The 19,310-nt window shown below is 45.6% G+C and overlaps 1 protein-coding gene and 1 non-coding gene across 4 annotated transcripts in view; both read right to left on the bottom strand.

Moving 5' to 3' along the window:
• Positions 1 to 1,940: 1,940 nt before the first annotated feature.
• On the bottom strand, positions 1,941 to 2,002 carry LOC115894068. Its single transcript, XR_004054120.1, has one exon. It is a non-coding gene; the product is annotated as a U7 small nuclear RNA (small nuclear RNA).
• Positions 2,003 to 3,697: 1,695 nt separating this feature from the next.
• Positions 3,698 to 19,310, bottom strand: part of GLE1 (GLE1 RNA export mediator) — a 39,726-nt gene continuing 24,113 nt past the window's right edge. The window contains exons 8-16 of one of the 3 annotated variants that reach the window (XM_010360880.2): positions 18,775 to 18,887; positions 18,537 to 18,606; positions 13,342 to 13,484; positions 13,051 to 13,241; positions 10,510 to 10,639; positions 8,249 to 8,353; positions 6,298 to 6,380; positions 5,664 to 5,727; positions 3,698 to 4,902 (exon numbers count right to left, since the gene is read on the bottom strand). In XM_010360880.2, coding sequence (XP_010359182.1) covers positions 4,834 to 4,902; positions 5,664 to 5,727; positions 6,298 to 6,380; positions 8,249 to 8,353; positions 10,510 to 10,639; positions 13,051 to 13,241; positions 13,342 to 13,484; positions 18,537 to 18,606; positions 18,775 to 18,887 — 968 coding nt within the window. In that variant the 3' untranslated portion in view covers positions 3,698 to 4,833. Of the gene's footprint in view, positions 4,903 to 5,663; positions 5,728 to 6,262; positions 6,381 to 8,248; positions 8,354 to 10,509; positions 10,640 to 13,050; positions 13,242 to 13,341; positions 13,485 to 18,536; positions 18,607 to 18,774; positions 18,888 to 19,310 lie in introns of all 3 variants that reach the window. The other 2 variants (XM_030919120.1, XR_747715.2) reach the window with 2 other exon arrangements.

Genomic DNA, 19,310 nt, shown 5'->3' with positions numbered 1-19,310 from the left:
CTGCCGCCCAGGCTGGAGTGCTGTGGCCGGCTCTCAGCTCACTGCAAGCTCCGCCTCCCGGGTTCACGCCATTCTCCTGTCTCAGCCTCCCGAGTAGCTGGGACTACAGGCGCCCGCCTCGTCGCCCGGCTAGTTTTTTTTTGTATTTTTTAGTAGAGACGGGGTTTCACCGTATTAGCCAGGATGGTCTCGATCTCCTGACCTCATGATCCGCCCGTCTCGGCCTCCCAAAGTGCTGGGATTACAGGCTTGAGCCACCGCGCCCGGCCCAGAAATATCTTTATTTTTGGTGCAGGTTCCAATCTAGGATCACATGCTGTACTGAGTATAAATATCCTGAAAGAGCTAAAAGAAAAAAAGTTCTTGAATACATCCATCTGGAAAAAACTGATTTTTTTTTTTAGAGATGGAGTCTTGCTCTGTCGCCCAGGCTGGAGTGCAGTGGTGCGATCTTGGCTCACTGCAAGCTCCGCCTCCCAGGTTCACGCCATTCTCCTGCCTCAGCCTCCCGAGTAGCTGGGACTACAGGTGCCCACCACCAAGCCCAGCTAATTTTTTTTTTTGTATTTTTAGTGGAGACTGGGTTTTACCATGTTAGCCAGGATGGTCTCCATCTCCTGACCTCGTGATCCACCTGCCTCGGCGGATCCCAAAGTGCTGGGATTACAGCCGTGAGTCACCACGCCCGGCCAGCTGTTTTTTTTTTTTTTTTTTTTTTTTAAGAGATGGGGTCTCACTGTATTGCCCAGGCTGGTCTCAAACTCCTGGGCTCAGGTAATCTTCCTGCCTTGGCCTCCCAAGTCGCTGGGATTGCAGGTGTGAACCACTGCACCTGGCTTAATCTACTTTCTGTAGGCCCACAGGAAATCTAATGTCAGGAATTCATTAGGCAGGATGAAGAAAAGTGAAGGGGATTACCAGGCGTGATATAAGGCACTTGTAAGAAGCTCTGTGGCTCTTAATGGAGCTTTTGGTTTTCCTGACACTGAGACAGAAGATGTCCAAGCCTAACTATGTCACTGCTGTCATCATAGAAAGCTGGAGAAGTAGGGGAAAGCTCCTAGCACATGGGTGGGAAATCCTCAGAAATCCATTCTTCTATATAAGGGATGTGTAGTTTCTGGCCTATTGGAATTTTTAATTTGTCATCAGATTTGCTGTAGTATGGGACAAGAATGTGACAAAAACATGGATCCGCAGCCTGATAAATGAGGTCAAGTTTGAAAGCAAGACAGACACGTGAGTGCTTGAATTAAAACCGCAGGCAGTCCTTAGTATTCTGCTGTAAGGAATCTGATGCTACTCCCCATCAGGAGCTGCATCTCTCATCTAGTAATCATTATCTCTATCCGTGAGTATCAAAAACCTGGCCTCCCAGTGCTCTCCTTTCTTGGTTTACCATTGAAATCCATTAGGAATACCAGCATCAAATGACATATGCAAGACCACTAACCAACCACTAGAGGAAGAATATTCAAATAATTCAAAAATCATAAGAGGTATTTCATATTTTCTTTTTAATGTTTTTTATTTAAAATTTTAAAAATTTATAATAGAGATGGGGTCTCAGTATATTGCCCAGGCTGGTCTTGAACTCCTGAGCTTGAGCAATCCTCCCGCCTTGGCCTCCCGAAGTGCTAGGGTTACAGGCATAAGCCTCCATGCCCAGCCTAAGTGGTATTTTCCATGAAGTCATACAAATTCAAAGTGGAAGAGAACTTACAGATCATCTCATCCAGCGATTTTTCATTTTGTTTTTGACAGATGAACTTTTCCGTACATAATCTTACATGGAACCACAATATATCGTACAGCACATAAAACAAAAAGGCTGTGGCAGAGAGGATCCCAGAGCTCCATTAGGACCCCAAATGGTTGTGCAAAACATGAGCTGCACAACTCTGGGAGGTACCATCCACCTCCATCATAATTTTGTTTTTTAAAGCTTTCCAATGAAGATCAGAAAACCTGCTAGACAAATTCTAAAAGAGCAGTAACACTCATAGATTTGTAGTTATTAACGGGGCAATCGTCCAATAGAGGGTGGTAGTATCTTGAAGGAAAAGGGATGCCTTTTGGAAATTTGCTTTAAGCCTCTGTATGTTGACTGGCTTCAGGGCTGAGCCCCATTCATTCAACATCCCCCTCTCCTGAAGTCATTGCTTCCCAACCTATTCCCTGTCACGGTACTTAGAAAATGATGCCTTTTTTTTCTCTCTCTCTTTTCTTTTTCGGATAGTGTTCCTCTGTTGCCTACGCTGGAGTAGCAAGTGGCGGAATCTTGGCTCACTGCAACCTCCACCTCCTGGGTTCAAGTGATTCTCCTGCTTCAGCCTCCGGAGTAGCTGGGATTACAGGTGTGCTCCACCATGCCCTGCTAATTTTTGTATTTTTAGTAGAGATGGGGTTTCACCATGTTGGCCAGGCTGGTCTCAAACTCCTGACCTTGTGATCCACCAGCTTTGGCCTCCCGAAGTGCTGGGATTACAGGTGTGAGCCACTACACCCCGCTGAATGATTCCATTTTAACACAAAGGTAAAGGGAGGAAATGTGAATGGAACAGGTCCTGGGGGTTCACCCACTGCAGGCCCTGTCTGGGAGAGCTAATGAGGTCAGCATGCCAAGGCACACCAGCTGGGAAACTCTTCCCTAAGGAAGTGCTATCAAGCATAGTTTGAAAACTACAGTGACATGTCCAATTATTTCGTTTCACAGGTGGAGATACTGAGGTTCAGAGCGGGTGAAGGACGTACCCAAGGCCAAAAAACCTGAAAGTGATTTGAGCTGGGTCTCCTGATTCCCTCCCCAGTGTTCATACTGTCTACCTTATTTATTTATTTGAGACAGGGTCTTGCTCTGTCACCCAGGCTGGAGTGCAGTGGCATGATCACAGATCACAGCACCCTCGACCTCCCAAAGCTCAAGTGATCTGTCCACCTCAGCCTCCCAAGTAGTTAGGACCACAGACATGTGCCACCATGCCTGAAAAATTTTAAATGTTTTTTTTTTTTTTTGAGACAGAGTCTTGCTCTGTTACCCAGGCTGGAGTGCAGCAGTGTGATCTCGGCTCACTGCAGCCTCTGCCTCTGGGTTCCAGCAATTCTCCTGCCTCAGCTGCCTCCTGGGTAGCTGGGATTACAGGCACACACCACCACGCCCGGCTAATCTTTGTATTTTTAGTAGAGACAAGATTTCGCCATGTTGGCTAGGCTGGTCTCGAACTTCTGACCTCAGGTGATCTGCCCACCTCAGCCTCCCAAAGTGCTGGGATTATAAACGTGAGCCACTGCGTCTGGCCGAAAAAATTTTTTTTAGACATGGTGGGTGGGGGGGGGTCTCACTATGTTGCCCAAGCTGGTCTTGAACTTCTGGACTTAAACAATCCTCCCACTTCAGCCTCCCAAAGTGTTGGGACTGTGGGCATGAGCCACTAAGCACGGACCACTATGTCTTTCAAAGATTTTAGTATGCTTTCACATCTCTTGCTAGATAAAATAGGGTCAGTTATTATTAGTACATAATTCCAAAAAAGGAAATGACAGAAGAAGAAGTAATATTGCCAAGGTGTTGGTCAAGAAGACAAAAGGGGATAAATGCGCACCACTCTGAACCTGGACTTGTACACTACCACGCCCCTAATGATTTCTATAGCTCAAGGCAGAGGAAATCGATCACATTGAACCACTATATCAGCAATGGGTTTTTTAAAAAACCAAGCTTTATTATTTATTTATTTTTTTGGCACCATAATTAACAATTCATAGAATGGGTCACTTCAGGCTACTCAAGAGTACCAGCGAACGCTCCCCCACAAACACACCCTGCCACAAGACATTTAGCACAGAGGAATAGATCCATGGCCACTGCCTTTGCAGTATCTAAGAGAATTAGTCTTTCCACAAAACAAATCTCAACTCCTATCCGAACAGCCAATTGCTGAATTTTTGTAGTGGCTTTAGTCAGGCATATTTATCATCATATTAGCGGTGTTCAATTCCTGCCCAACATGTTTGTTTAATCCCAATTCAATGCTTATGGATGCTCAGTTCATGTTTAATGTTGTAAGCCCCATCTTAATTCAAACTGAAAAGAAACAAAACAAAACAAAAACAAAAACAAAAAAGGTACCTGCCTGGTTCATGCATCCCTAGCCATCCAGGGATCAACTTCCAAACTAGGATGACAGAGAGTTCCCCTTAGTTCCATATGACATGTGTTTCTAGTCCTAATCCCAGATGCTAATCTAGCCAGTGTCATCTGGGCCTTAGTCCATGTGTATATCACATACTTCCTCTGGCTTTAGAATGACTTCACCAGCTGAGAAAGGCAAAACAACCATAACCCAGACTTGCATGTAAGTATCTGGCCTCAACTATTAAATAATACTTAAAAGGGAACCTTATGAGCCTTAGCTCTTTCTGGAAATTCATCTGAACAGGGGTGTGGGTGAGTAGGTGGGTGCAAATGGTGGGCTCCCTCCAGTTCAGACTGCATTTGTTAAGGTATTGCCAACTTTCTGAAAGACACTAGAGACAAAGAAGGGAGGAGACCAAGTGCTAAACACCTTTTATCACTTTTGCAAAAAACAAGAAAGGCCAATTCCATTTATTTTATCATGTGGATCTCTTAAGGAACTACAAATCTACTAAGGGACCTCCAAGAATTTTGTGACGCATGAAAATCCCTTCTCCTAGTCACAAGGTATAAATACATAAAAATACATATTGGCAAATTTCTGAATCTGACATGACTTCTCCCAAATACAGGTGTCTTCAGTTCCTTTATTATTGCCTCTTTGCAGCATAATGGTGATGGTAGGTGATGGAGTGACATCAGGAGCGCCAGAAGGAGGAAGTCAGAAAGCCCTTGGGGACAGGAATATCCTTGTGTTGCAAACATTTCTGGTCAGGGAAAGATGAAGAAAACAGAATGAGTTTCTGGTAACAGTGTTCCCAACACTTAATGGTTAAAAGAAGGTTTCAGGGACATCATATTTCAGCCCTATGGAACAGTGAACAAAAAGGAAAAAGCCAGTAAGACCGATGGTTCTGAATAAGATGTCCACTTCTGCATGAACTGCCACAGACAACAAATGAAATGCTCTTATTATTCCTGTCCCACTCTTGTCTCCCTACAGCCTAAGCTCATCTTTCACAATCACTGTTTTCACAATCGAGCTTTGAGAAGCTGAAAAGTCAGCAGGCTATCTTGGCAAACCCACGATGGCGTTCTAAATTCTTTGTCAAAATTAACCTTTTTACAATTTCTTGGCACTTGGAAGTAGGGGAAGAGTCCAACTGAAAGTGCAGTTTGTTCTCATGGAGAAAAGTGACGACACTTACCAATTCCCCAGACCTGAGACTAAGACAAGAACTCTGGCCAACATGCAAAAAAAAATATTCATGAGAGAAGATACACTCAATATATTTTATTCATCTCAGCAGAGCTTTCTCACAGGCAGTATGGAGAATGATACATATAAAGAAGAGGAAGTGGCAGCCCTTACTCCAAAGATTAAGAGGGAATTAGGTACAAAAAGAAGGGTTTGGAAGAACTAAGGAAGAGAGTGCAATCAAAGCATCTGAAGGTCCAAGACTTGTTAGACACAGGTGCATTCCAGCCCAACAACGGTGTGGGACATGTTGGTCTAAGGGCATCTTACCTCCAAGAACTGCTTGAGGCGTATGAAGGAACCCATCTGTCCTGAGCTTGTGATAGCTTCAATTCTACAGGGAGAGAAAGACACGTGAATCACACCTATGATATACATCTATCTTTTGGAAGCGGTGTCTCACTCTGTCATTTAGGCTGGAGTGCAGTACAGTGGTGCAATCATAGCTCACTGAGGCCTTGAACTCCTGGGCTCAAGCGATCCTCCTATCTCAGCTTCCCTAGTAGCTGGGACTATAGATGCATGCCATCATGCCTGGCTAATTTTTTATTTTGTAGAGATGGGGTCTTGCTATATTGCCCAGGCTGGTTTTGAACACCTGGGCTCAAGTGATCCTCCTGCTGTGGCCTCCCAAAGAGCTGCAATTATAGGCATAAGCCACTGTGACCAGTCCCTAATTTGTGTTTTTGTTTAGGCAATGATATTTAAGACAGACTCTCATTAAGTTTCAAAAGCATTTATTCAAATATCAATGAGAGGGACTGGAGTAGGAAGATGTCATACTTAGTACAGGTGTTTTTAACTTGAATCAAAACCAGCAGGTAATAGCACCCTTGAGTATCTGAGGCCTAGTTATGAGTTTTACTTACTTAATCCCCTGTTGTCTGCTCAACAAGCCTGATACCTGGGAAAGTAGTCCTCTTTGATAAGAATTAGCATCTTCCAGAACTGAACCTGGTACTGCTTCATGAGGGCATTCCCACACACCTAGAGGGAAAGACAGGCACTGTCAGAGCAGAGAATGAAAATTCACACTCACAGGACACATTCATAAAGCACAGTAGCCCTTCATCTTTCACACCTATCAAAAATTTCAGCCATAATGCCACTGAACTTGCTAACAAGGGAATAAATGCAAACACCCACCTTTCTTCTAAAGCATTTCTCTTTATATGGCAATACCTCCATTTAACCAATCAGGTCTTAACGAACTACTCTTCTTTTCCTCTAATGAATGGAAGGCTTCCTAAACATATGGTATACCTCCCAAACTTAGTAAGGAGAGTATACAGAGTATCACTTGTGTTCTCAAATGATACAGGATCATTGTTCATGTATGGTGATTTCAGGAGCTTTTTATTATTATTTTTTAATAGGGTCTCACTGTGTCACCCAGGCTAGAGGACACTGGCATGATCACAGCTCACTGCAGCCTCAACCTCCCTGGGCTCAGGTGATCCTCCAACCTCAGCCTCCCCAGTAGCTGGGACCACAGGCACACACCACCATACCCAGCTAATTTTTGTACTTTTTTTGTAGACATAGGGTTTCACCATGTTGCCCTGGCCGGTCTTGAACTCCAGAGCTCAAGTGATCCGCCTGCCTTGGCCTCCCAAAAGCTGTCAGCCACTGCACCTGGCTGACTTCAGGAGCTACTAAGGTAACTAGGAACTATTGGCACTATAGGTAAAATGGTTCCACATTTGTTATGGCATGTACCCCAAGCCTTTCTTCTATAAGAAGTATCTTCTTGGCTGAGTGCAATGGCTCACTTCTGTAATCTCAACACGTTGGCAGGGTAAGATGGGAGGATCGCTTGAACCCAGGAGTTTGAGGCTACAGTGAGGTATGATTGCACTATTGCACTATTGCACTCCAGCCTGGGTGATAGAGTAAGATGCTGTTTAAGCGATTCTGCTGCCTCAGCCCCTCTAGCAGCTGGGATTACAGGCATGTGTAACCACACCCAGCTGATTTTTGTATTTTTATTAAGAGATGGGATTTCACCATGTTGGACAGGCTGGTCTCGAACTCGTGACTTCAGGTAATCCACCTGCCTCAGCCTCCCAAAGTGCTGGATTACAGGCGTGAGCCACCGTGCCCAGTCTTTTTTTTTTTTTTGTATTTTTAGTACAGACAGGGTTTCAATATGCTGACCAGGCTGGGCTTGAACTCCTGATCCCATGTGATCTGCCCACCTTGGTCTCCCAAAGTGCTGGGATTACAGATGTGATCCACTGCACCTGGTCTGGGAGTCACTTCTTTTTTTTTTTTTTTTTTAATTGAGACGGAGTCTCGCTCTGTCGCCCAGGTTGGAGTGCAGTGGCCGGATCTCAGCTCACTGCAAGCTCCGCCTCCTGGGTTTACGCCATTCTCCTGCCTCAGCCTCCCAAGTAGCTGGGACTACAGGCGCCCGCCACCTCGCCCGGCTAGTTTTTTGTATTTTTAGTAGAGACGGGGTTTCACCATATTAGCCGGGATGGTCTCGATCTCCTGACCTTGTGATCCGCCCGTCTCGGCCTCCCAAAGTGCTGGGATTACAGGCTTAAGCCACCGCGCCCGGCCTGGGAGTCACTTCTATATCCCTAAAACAAATTCCTCTTTTCACTTTTGCTAGAATGTACAATTTTCTGTTCTTTATAATGAAAAGAATCTAGAGAAGCCAAGTAAATATAGTATGGAGTAAAAGTGAAAGCAAGGTTGGTTTACAGCTTGGGAAAAATCTATGACACTGGAACATCATGCTGTTTTACTATCAGGCCCAATTGCTATGCTGTTTCCCCATTCATGTCACCCAGTGGATCAAGGCTACCTCAATCACTGGCCTTCTCTTGTGTGATAACTGAGTTACGTACCTCCAGGAAGTCAAAGAGGAGGGTGGCTGTCACATCTGACAAGGGCTCCATGTTTAAGATCTGGGCCAACCAGCGCCATCCATGATTTAAGCCATGAGGGTGAATCTGAGAGGAGAGAGGTTTGGTTATCATTGATCTCCTTTTGTTTATTTTTATTTATTTATTTTTTAATATTTTTTTTTTTTTTGAGACGGAGTCTCGCTCTGTCACCCAGGCTAGAGTGCAGTGGCCGGATCTCAGCTCACTGCAAGCTCCGCCTCCTGGGTTTACGCCATTCTCCTGCCTCAGCCTCCTGAGTAGCTGGGACTACAGGCGCCTGCCACCACGCCTGGCTAGTTTTTTGTATTTTTTAGTAGAGACGGGGTTTCACCAGGTTAGCCAGGATGGTCTCGATCTCCTGACCTCGTGATCCGCCCGTCTCGGCCTCCCAAAGTGCTAGGATTACAGGCTTGAGCCACCGCGCTCGGCCGATCTCCTTTTGTTTATAAATCTAAACTCCCAATGTATCATCCAGCCATCACCAAGTGGAAATGAACCCCAGATCATCCAACCCTAGCACCTGCCACAGGGCAGAAATAACACAAGCTAAACAAATTATGTTTTTCTTTTATATTTTTGAGACAGGGTCTCATTTTGTCGTCCAGGTTGGAGTGCTGTAGTGCGATCATGGATCACTGCAGCCTTCACCTCTTGGGCTCAAGTGATTCTTCCACCTCAGTCTCCCAAGTAGCTGGGACTACAGGCATTCACACGCCACCATGCTCAGCTAATTTTTTTGTATTTTATTTAGAGACATGGTTTCACCTTGTTGCCCAGGCTGGTCTCAAACTCCTGAAGTCAAGTGATCCACCTGCCTTGGCTTCCCAAAGTGCTGGGATTATAGGCGTGAATCCACCTCGCCCAGCCTTCTGTTTTTAAATGTTTCAATACATTGATTCCCACACATTCTTTTTTCTTTTTTGGGACAGAGTTTCACTCTTGTTGCCCAGGCTAGAGTGCAATGGCACGATCTTAGCTCATTGCAACCTCTGTCTCCCGGGTTCAAGCGATTCTCGTGCCTCAGCCTCCCAAGTAGCTGGAATTACAGGCATCCACCACCATGCCCAGCTAATTTTTGTATTTTTAGTAGAGATGGGGTTTCACCATGTTGACCAGGCTGGTTTTGAACTCCTGACCTTAGGTGATCCACCCACCTCAGCCTCCCAAAGTGCTGGGATATCAGGCATGAAGCCACCTTGCCTTCTGTTTTTTAATGTTTCAATACATTGGTTCCCACACATTCTTTATAGGCTCCCTTCAATATGCATGCATCAGCTTCAGTTTCAGGCATTCCCTAGGCCAACAATTAGCCTTGTTGACATTTTATTTATTATTCTTGGTACTTTTAGCACAGAACCTGGGACACAGCAGGCATATAATAAAAACTTGGATTTAATCAACTTCTATTTTTTTCTCTTTAGGTCTCCATGACTATTACCTTCTCTGTCCCTCTAATCTGTATTCCCTGAGAAATTAACTGGGCTGGCAAGTCAAAGCCCTGAACCCCAGCTGCAGCTTTCTGAGCTTGATCTGTCTGTCCATCTGTGAAGTAAGGGATGTGATCTAGATAGCTTCTAAGGTCTCAACTAGTTCTAAGATGACAATTTCTTGCTCATTCCTCTTGTAAGAAAATCTTCTAACCTTAATGACTGATTTATAACAGACTCTCCTCTGGTAGACTCTGTTACAAAACCAGCTCTTTAAAGTAGCAGGTGCGGCCGGGCGCGGTGGCTCAAGCCTGTAATCCCAGCACTTTGGGAGGCCGAGACGGGCGGATCACGAGGTCAGGAGATCAAGACCATCCTGGCTAACATGGTGAAACCCCGTCTCTACAAAAAAAAAAAAATACAAAAAACTAGCCGGGCGACCTGGCGGGCGCCTGTAGTCCCAGCTACTCGGGAGGCTGAGGCAGGAGAATGGCGCGAACCTGGGAGGTGGAGCTTGCAGTGAGCTGAGATCCGGCCACTGCACTCCAGCCTGGGCGACAGAGCGAGACTCCGTCTCAAAAAAAAAAAAAAAAAAAAAAAAAAAGTAGCAGGTGATCCAAGAAAGTTCCCTAATAATCAACATTCAGTCCTCTACAGAATACCCATCAAACTGCCATATAGTTTATCCTTTAACTAGAGTGGCTCTCTGAAAGAAGGCCAATATTTCCTATGGGAGGAATACACATGGACTGTGGTCTAACCTCTCATTATTGACAGTAAGCCTCTTTTACCTACCTCCTGTCGGTTTCCATATGGCCACCGGAGCTGGATGATGGCAGCGTAGAGACGGATCATCCCTGACATGCGTTTTAGAAAGTTGTCTTGCTGCTCCACTTTGGAATCCTTTACTTGGTAGCCAAGCATCCTATACGGGAAGAAAAAATTTGGCCGGGCGTGGTGGCTCACGCCTGTAATCCCAGCACTTTGGGAGGCCGAGGTGGGCAGATCACTTGAGGCCAGGAGTTCGAGACTAGCCTGGCCAACGTGGTGAAACCCCATCTCTACTAAAAATACAAAAATTAACTGGGTATAGTGGTGCACGCCTGTTGTCCCAGCTAATTGGGAGGCTGAGGCATGAGAATTGCTTGAACCTGGGAGGTGGAAGTGCAGTGAGTCAAGACTGCATCACTGCACTCCAGCCTGGGTAGCAGTGAGATTGTGTCTCAAAAAAAAAAAGAAAAAGGAAAAAAAGAAAAAATTCACTGGGACAAGGCCAAAATAAGGGTGACAAATCAGAGAGAATTTTTTTTTTTTTTTGAAACAGTGTCTCTGTCGCCCAGGCTGGAGTACAAGTGGTATGATCAAGGCTCACTGCAAACTTCACCTCCCAGGTTCAAGTGATCCTCCCGCCTCAGCCTCCCAAGTAGCTAGGACCACAGACACGTGCCACCACAGCCAGCTAATTTTTTTTTTTTTTTTTTGAGATGGAATTTTGCTCGTCGCCCAGGCTAGAGAACAATGGCACGATCTCTGCTCACCGCAACCTCCGCCTCCCGGGTTCAAGCGATTCTTCTGCCTCTGCCTCCTGAGTAGCTGGGATTAAGGCACCTGCCACCATACCTGGCTAATTTTTGTATTTTTAGTAGAGACAGGGTTTCACCATGTTGGCCAGGCTGGTCTCGAACTACTGACCTCAGGTGATCCGCCCACCTCAGCCTCCCAAAGTGCTGGGATTACAGGCATGAGCCACCACGCCTGGCCTTTTTTTTTTTTTTTTTTTTTGAGACAGAGTTTCACTCTTGTCGCCCAGGCTGGAGTGCAATGGCATGATCTCGGCTCAGTGCAACCTCCGCCTCCCGGGTACAAGTGACTTTCCTGCCTCAGCCTCCTGAGTGGCTGGGATTACAGGAGCCTGCCACCATGCCCAGATAATTTTTTGTATTTTTAGTAGAGACGGGGTTTCACCATGTTGGCCAGGCTGGTCTCGAACTCTTGGCCTCAGGTGATCTGCCCGCTTTGGCAGCCTTGGCTTCCCAAAGTGCTGGGATTACAGGCGTGAGCCACTGCACCCAGCCAACACCTGGCTAATTTTGTAGAGACAGGGTCTCACTGTGTTACCCAGGCTGGTCTTGAAGTCCTGGGCTCAAGCGATCCTTCTGCTTCAGCCTCCCAAATTGTTAATTATAGGCATGAGGCACTGCACCTGGCCCAGAGATTAGTTTTTATGGCTAAAAAGTAACAATATATTATTACACTCAGCATTACTATTTTTTTTTTTGAGACGGAGTCTCGCTCTGTCGCCCAGGCTGGAGTGCAGTGGCCGGATCTCAGCTCACTGCAAGCTCCACCTCCCGGGTTCCCACCATTCTCCTGCCTCAGCCTCCAGAGTAGCTGGGACTACAGGCACCCGCCACCTCGCCCGGCTAGTTTTTTGTATTTTTTAGTAGAGACGGGGTTTCACCGTGTTAGCCAGGATGGTCTCGATCTCCTGACCTTGTGATCCGCCCGTCTCGGCCTCCCAAAGTGCTGGGATTACAGGCTTGAGCCACCACGCCCGGCTACACTCAGCATTACTATTAATATATTATTACATATTATTACATCTGTAGAATACTCTGTTTACCAACCACTCACATCCATCATCAAATCTGGGCTCATATAAGCCATGAAGTAAATTCACAGGAGGTAATAGATGTCATCACACTCTTTTAAAAGTCAGGAAAAGATGCTCAGAAAGACTAAATGATTTGTCCACTTTTGCAAAGCTATTAAGTGAAAAAGCAGGGATAAAATTCTAAGACCCCAGTATCCTTTCCACTAAACTACATTGATTATTGGCACCTAAGTTCACAAATGCCAAAGGCTGTCCAGTTTACATAAAAGACTATGTATATATATTTTTTATTTCTTTTTAAGACACAGTCTTGCTGTGCCACCCAGGCTGCAGTGTACTGGTGCAATCTGGGCTCATTGCAACCTCTGCCTCCCGGGTTCAAACAATTCTCGTGCCTCAGCCTCCTGAGTAGCTGGGACTACAGGCATGCACCACCACACCTGGCTAATTTTTTTTTGTATTTTTAGTAGAGATGGCGTTTCTTCATGTTGCCCAGGCTGGTCTCAAACTCCTGAGCTCAGGCAATCCGCCCACCTTGGCCTCCCAAAGTGTTGGGATTACAGGCGTGAGCCACCGCACCTGGCCAAAAGACATTATATTTCTGATAGAACATTCAAGGTACGTAATAGGAGCTGTGAGAAGGAGGGAAAAACAAATTCCAATTCTATTTATATTTCACTAATCACTCTAGGGATAGTGAGTAGGGAGAAAAACAACTTTACCTCTGATAGTCTTCCAAAGCCATTCCCTCCTTGAAAGTGGGATAGAAAGGAACAGAGTAAGGACACTTCTTATGTAGATGAGCAAGAATGAGGTCCCCCACTCTGGGGTGGAGCTCCCAGATCCCAGATGCCACAACTGCGATGGGGAATGCTGCTTCATGGTGAGAGGCCACTTCCTCCTCACCTTGTTTCTGAGAACATAGAGGTGGGTACAATTTTAATACCAGAGAAAGGCTGAAATCTTGTACACCAGCCTTTTCTTCCCATACCTCTCGCAACAAGGTTTCTCACCACAAATTTCTCTGCCAGTTTGTATTGAACAAAGTCCAGCCCCTGTGGGTTAAGTGTGACAGACACAGAGCGCCCACCAGATTGAACAGGTTTTCCAGAGAGCAGGCTGTGGATCTTGTCAAAGATCTCCTTCAGTTTTGAGCCTGAGCATGACAGAGAGAAATTAAAAGATACAACCACAGATCAATCTCTTTTTCTTTTTTTTTTTGAGACAGTCTTGCTCTATCGCCCAGGCTGGAGTGCAGTGGCACAATCTTGGCTCACTGCAAACTCCACTTCCCAAGTTCAAGCAACTCTCATGCCTCAGCCTCCTGGGCTAATTTTTTTTTTTTTTTTTTTTTTTTTTTTTTGTAGAGACGGATTTCACAATGTTGGCCAGGCTGGTCTCCAACTGCTGACCTCAAGTGATCCGCCTGCTTTGGCCTCCCAAAGTGCTGGGATTACAGGCGTGAGCCACCATGCCCAGCCTGTTTCATCATTGTAATTACAAAGCATGTACAAAAACCCAGCTGTGCCTGCCCTACAGAAACGAAGGGATAAACAGTATCCCTTACGTACACATAAAACGAAGGGATAAACGGTATAGAAAGAGGTGTTATATTTTGTTACAGACCCCGTGGGTGTGGTTGGTATCTCTAGAGGAGTTAGTCACATCTCTAGGAAAAACCTTCTAAAGGATCTGCCCAGCTCTTGATGCTATGCCCCCTTCTCTGGGACTTGCCTTCCTCCATCCTCAGAGACACAGAAGTGGATTCGTAACAGCTATATTTGTACCAAAGATCCTGTGTGCTCCACCCCCACACCAGCTAGTTAGATTAGAGGCAGTCAAGCTGAGCCAGTCAGTCAAGCAAGAGTCACTTCCTTGAGGGAGCTGGCCCTGTGTCACATACACTCATAGGCAGTGGGGCTGTGTACCTGTCATGAAGACCAAAGAACGGCAATGTAAAATAAGAATGGAGATGCAGAGAGGGCAGAGGAGATGAGAGATGAAAAAAGAACTAAAGTTTCTAGCTCCTGAGACCTCAGCTCATTCCTGCCATTGGGTTCTGTAAAATATTATCTTTCTAATAAATGCTTTTTTTTTTTTTTTTCGCTTAAGCAGATCTGGGCCAGCACTTTGGGAGGGCGAGGCAGGCAGATCACTTGTGGTCAGGAGTTTGAGACCAGCCTGACCAACATGGTGATACCTCGTCTCTACTAAAAATATAAAAATTAGCCAGGTGTGGTGGCGGGCGCCTGTAATCCCAGCTACTTGGGGAGGCTGAGGCAGGAGAATCGCTTGAACCCAGGAGGCGTAGGTTACAGTGAGCCGAGATTGTGCCATTGCACTCCAGCCTGCGTGACAGAGCGAGACTCCATCTCAAAAAAAAAAAAAAAAAAAGCAGATCTGAATTACTTTACGTTACCTGAAGTCCTGAAGTCAATGTTTTAATTAATATAGCATCTCCAGTTGAGAAACACCCTGTCAAGTTCCTAATCACTTCAAGAAATGTCACAAAAGTTTCAGAAATCTCATTCAGTTCTCTTATTAAAAAAATTTTTTAAAAAGTCAACCATGTGGACCCCACTGGCTAAATGCCCCATCTAGCCCCTCTCCATACCTCTCTAGGTAGGAGGAAAGTTAGTTATCTTCCAACCCTAGACCGACATGGCCTCCCCAGGCCATACCAACATCATGTCCTTACTCAAGATTTCTTCTAATTCTAACCACTCATGGACATCTACCTTTTTTTTTGTTTGTTTGTTTGTTTTAGAGATGAAGTCTCACCCTGTCGCCAAGGCTGGAGTGCAGTGGTTCAATGTCACCTCACTGCAACCTCTGCCTTCTAGGTTCAAGCGATTCTTCCACCTCAGCCTCCCAAGTAGCCGGGGCTATAGGCACATGCCACCACACCCGGCTAATTTTTGTATTTTTAGTAGACACAGGGTTTCACCATGTTGGCCAGCCTGATCTCAAACTTCTGACCTCAAGTGATCTGTCCGCCTCATCCTCCCAAAATGCTGGGATTATAGGCGTGAGCCACCACACCCGGCGACATCCACTTTTTTTTTTTTTTGAGATGAAGTCTCACTCTGTCAACCAGGCTGGAGTGCAATGGCATGATCTTGGCTTACTGCAACCTCTGCCTCCCAGGTTCAAGTGATTCTTCTGCCTCAGCCTCCTGAGTAGCTGGGATTACAGGCGCCTGCCACGACATCTGGCTAATTTTTGTATTTTAGTAGACACAGGATTTCACCACGTTGGCCAGGCTGGTCTAGAACTCCTGACCTCTGATGATTCACCCACCTCAGCCACCCAAAGTGCTGGGACTATAAGTGTGTAAGTGTGAGCCACTAGGCCCAGCTGACATCCACTTTTTTTTTTTTTTTTTGAGACAGAGTTTCGCTCTTTTTGTCCGGACTGGAGTGCAATGGCATGATCTCAGATCACCACAACCTCCGCCTTCTGGGTTCAAGAGATTCTCCTGCCTCAGCCTCCCAAGTAGCTGGGATTACAGGCATGTGCCACCATGCCCAGCTAATTTTGTATTTTTAGTAGAGACAGGGTTTCTCCATGTTGGTCAGGCTGATCTCGAACTCCTGACCTTGTGATCCACCCACCTCGGCCTCCCAAAGTGCTGGGATTACAGGCAGGAGCCACCGTGCCCGGCCCACCTTTTTAAAAGACAGCAATTAGGTGATCTTTCTCTCCTATTCATTAAACGTTTACTGAGCACTAACTCTAGAGCATGTTCTGTGTCTGGCTGGAATACAAGATCTTAAAGGGCTTACAGTCACGATGGAGACAAAGGGAGACTCAGGAAATGTGTAGAAAAATTTAAAAAGGCAAAGTTATGGACTAATTCGATGTGGTGAGTGAAAGAGAGGCAGCAGTCATAAAGATGACTCCCAGGTTTCCAGCTAAGATTACTGAGTAGATAATGGTGCTACTGATTACTCAGAGAAAACAGGAGTCAAAGAGGGCTAAGGAAGATGATGGATATGGATTTGAACACATTAAACTTGAGGCAGCTAAGAGACATATAGGCAGAGATGTCCCTCAGGTAGCTGAAGCTGGAGAATCTGAAGTTCAGAAGAAAGGAATAAACCAGAGGTAGGTTTGGGAGTCATCAGCATTCAGGTAATATTTGAAGCCCTGTAAGTAGAGAGAATGAAAAGAACTGCAGGATAAGAGCAGATCCCTAGGAATCACCTACAATTAGAGTGGGGTAGAAGAGTGAGAAACCCACAAAGGGAAGAGAGAGAGAGGAAGAGAGAGAGAGGAAAGTAATGGGGAGGGAGGGAGGCAGGAGAAGAACCTGGAAAGTAATGGCACCATGGAGGTCAAAGGAGTAGAGTTGCACAGAGAAAGCAGCAACAGTGCCAAACAGAAACCTGAGGAAGATCAGCAAACACTTAGAAGACATAGGATCAAGGGAAACTCATGTTAGGATGTGAGGAGCTCACGCATACTTAAAGGCTGAGAGAGAGGAGCCTGTAAAAAGGATGTAATCACAGAAAACAGGAAAGGTAATAAACAATGAGGCAAAGTCTGACAGGAGACAGGAAGGAAAGGGAACAAGGGCAGAGGTGGAAGGGTAAATGCAGCAGCAAGGACACCTCATCTAGTGACACGGGAAACTAAGAGGTAAATGTCACTGTGCAGTGGTAGAAGGGGCTCTGAGGAGCTCACGCTGGATGTCTCGGTTTTCCTGATGAAGGAGGTACTGACCCTGTCTGCGGTCAACTGAGGGGAACTGGGAATGGCCGTTGAGGTGTAGAGTGGCTGTCTAGTCAACCTCTCCTGCTTTGCTGTTGCTATCAAAGGACACAGCACTTTAAATTCCAAAAAGTAATGCATTATTTATTTATACCTTGCCCTGTTCCAGAAAGAATTTCAGGTAGCAAAGTCATATGTAAGTTTTGTCAGACTGCCTATCAAGGGCAGGAACTGAAATTTTCCTATGCTTTACAGGCAATGAAAAGTGAATCGGGGAACAGAACCCATGATGAGTCAGAAGAGTGTTCCAGTTGCACACACACTCCCCAGCCACCTGGCAGCTCAGTCTATAATCTGAAGGCTTCCACATCTACAGCTCCATACAAATGAACCTCTGGTTCTAAAGAAAAGTTTTTTCCTTTTCTGGTTCTCACTTTCTAAACCTCAGTGTCTGGAGAGAAAAGAAGGAGTCCTTGAGGATGAACAAGGCGAGCTTGGAGTAATTCGGAAAAGCTAATGTTGTAGAACAGAAGCAAAGTCTGCAAGTCACAGCCTAGGTTCCTTCCCTTACTGAAGTTTTCAGCAGTAACCTGCAACTTCAAAGCTAAGAACCATCCTAATAATTTACCATAGAAGGTAGCTTGTTAAAAATGAGTCAAAAAGGCTGGGAGCAGTGACTCATGCCTGTAATCCCAGCACTTTGGAAGGCCGAGGCGGGCAGATCACGAGGTCAGGAGATCAAGACCATCCTGGATAATATGGTGAAACCTATTAACCTGGATAACATGGTGAAACCTCTACTAAAAATACAAAAAATTAGCTGGGCGTGGTAATGGGCACCTATAGTCCCAGTTACTCGGGAGGCTGAGGCAGGAGAATGGCATGAACCCAGAAGGCAGGGCTTGCAGTAAGCCGAGATAGCGCTACTGCACTCCTGGGCAACAGAGTGAGACTCTGTCTCCCAAAAAAAAAAAAAAAAGAAAAGAAAAAAACCACATCATGATTATCTTTTTTTTTTTTTTTTCCCCTTTTGAGACGGAGTCTCTGTCACCCAAGCTGGAGCACAGTGGTGTGATCTTGGCTCACTGCGACCTCTGCCTCCTGGGTTCAAGCAATTCTCCTGCCTCAGCCTCCTGAGTAAATCGGATTATAGGTGAGAGCCACCATACCCGGCTAATATTTGTATTTTTAGTAGAGACGGGGTTTCACTATGTTGGTCAAGCTGGCCTCAAACTCCAGACCTCGTGATCCACCTGCCCCAGCCTCCGAAAGTCCTGGGATTACAGGCGTGAGCCACCGCACCCAGCCATGATTACCTTCTATGTGTTAAAGAGGAAACCAGAGAAACAAGATGTGTGTGATTTATATGTACCTGATCCAACTGTAAACATTTGTTTGAATATACTTTTACAGGAATCTTACATATAAACAGATTTGGAGTCTGAAAAATAATACAATGAAGTGAAAGGTCATGTTCTTAACCCCTCTGACCAACCTGCAATGGTAGAGATTTGGCTCACTGGGATGGTAGCAGCCTTCTGGAGGTCCATCTTTATCTTTTTGGCCTGCCAGAAGAGAACAGTGAGAAGGCAGACAGTGTTCTGAAAAGCTGAGTAGATGTCACTTAGAACCAGGTAAAGTGATATGCCAGCTACATTCCTTTGGGACACGAAGTGCTCATTCTCTGAGAACCATCAAGCCCACAAAATTACTGCCATATACCTCTTCCCTACCTGACTGTCCTTGCTGTTGGTCAGGCCCTCAAAGGTCAACATACACTGCATGGAAGCATCCTGCAGCTGCTGGTACCACTGCATTGTAATGTCTTGTACCTTCACCTGGAGGTCTGAGAAATAAAAGAAGGTTTTAGTAATAGCTAGTATTTACTGAACACATAATATGAGGCAGGCACTGTTATAATCACTTTATGTATGCACTAACTGCTTTAACTGTCACAGTGACTATGAAATAGATACTATTATTATCTCCAGTTTATAGAAAAAGAAACAGGCACAAAAATGTTAAGTGATTTGCCATGGTCGTATTACTAAGTAGAAAAACTAAGGCTGGGCGTGGTGACCTACACCTGTAATTCCAGTACTCCGGGAGGCCAAGACAGGCCCAGGAGCTTGAGACCAGCTTGCACAACATGGTGAAATCCCATCTCTACAAAAAATACACAAATTAGCCAGGCAGGATGGCACATGCCTGTAGTCCCAGCTACTTGGGAGGCTGAGTGGGGAGGATCACTTGAGCCTGGGAGGGCGAG

This window comes from Rhinopithecus roxellana, chromosome 16 (genome assembly GCF_007565055.1).
Source record: "Rhinopithecus roxellana isolate Shanxi Qingling chromosome 16, ASM756505v1, whole genome shotgun sequence".
Lineage (NCBI taxonomy): Eukaryota > Metazoa > Chordata > Mammalia > Primates > Cercopithecidae > Rhinopithecus > Rhinopithecus roxellana.
This window is presented reverse-complemented; position numbering and strand designations above follow the sequence as displayed.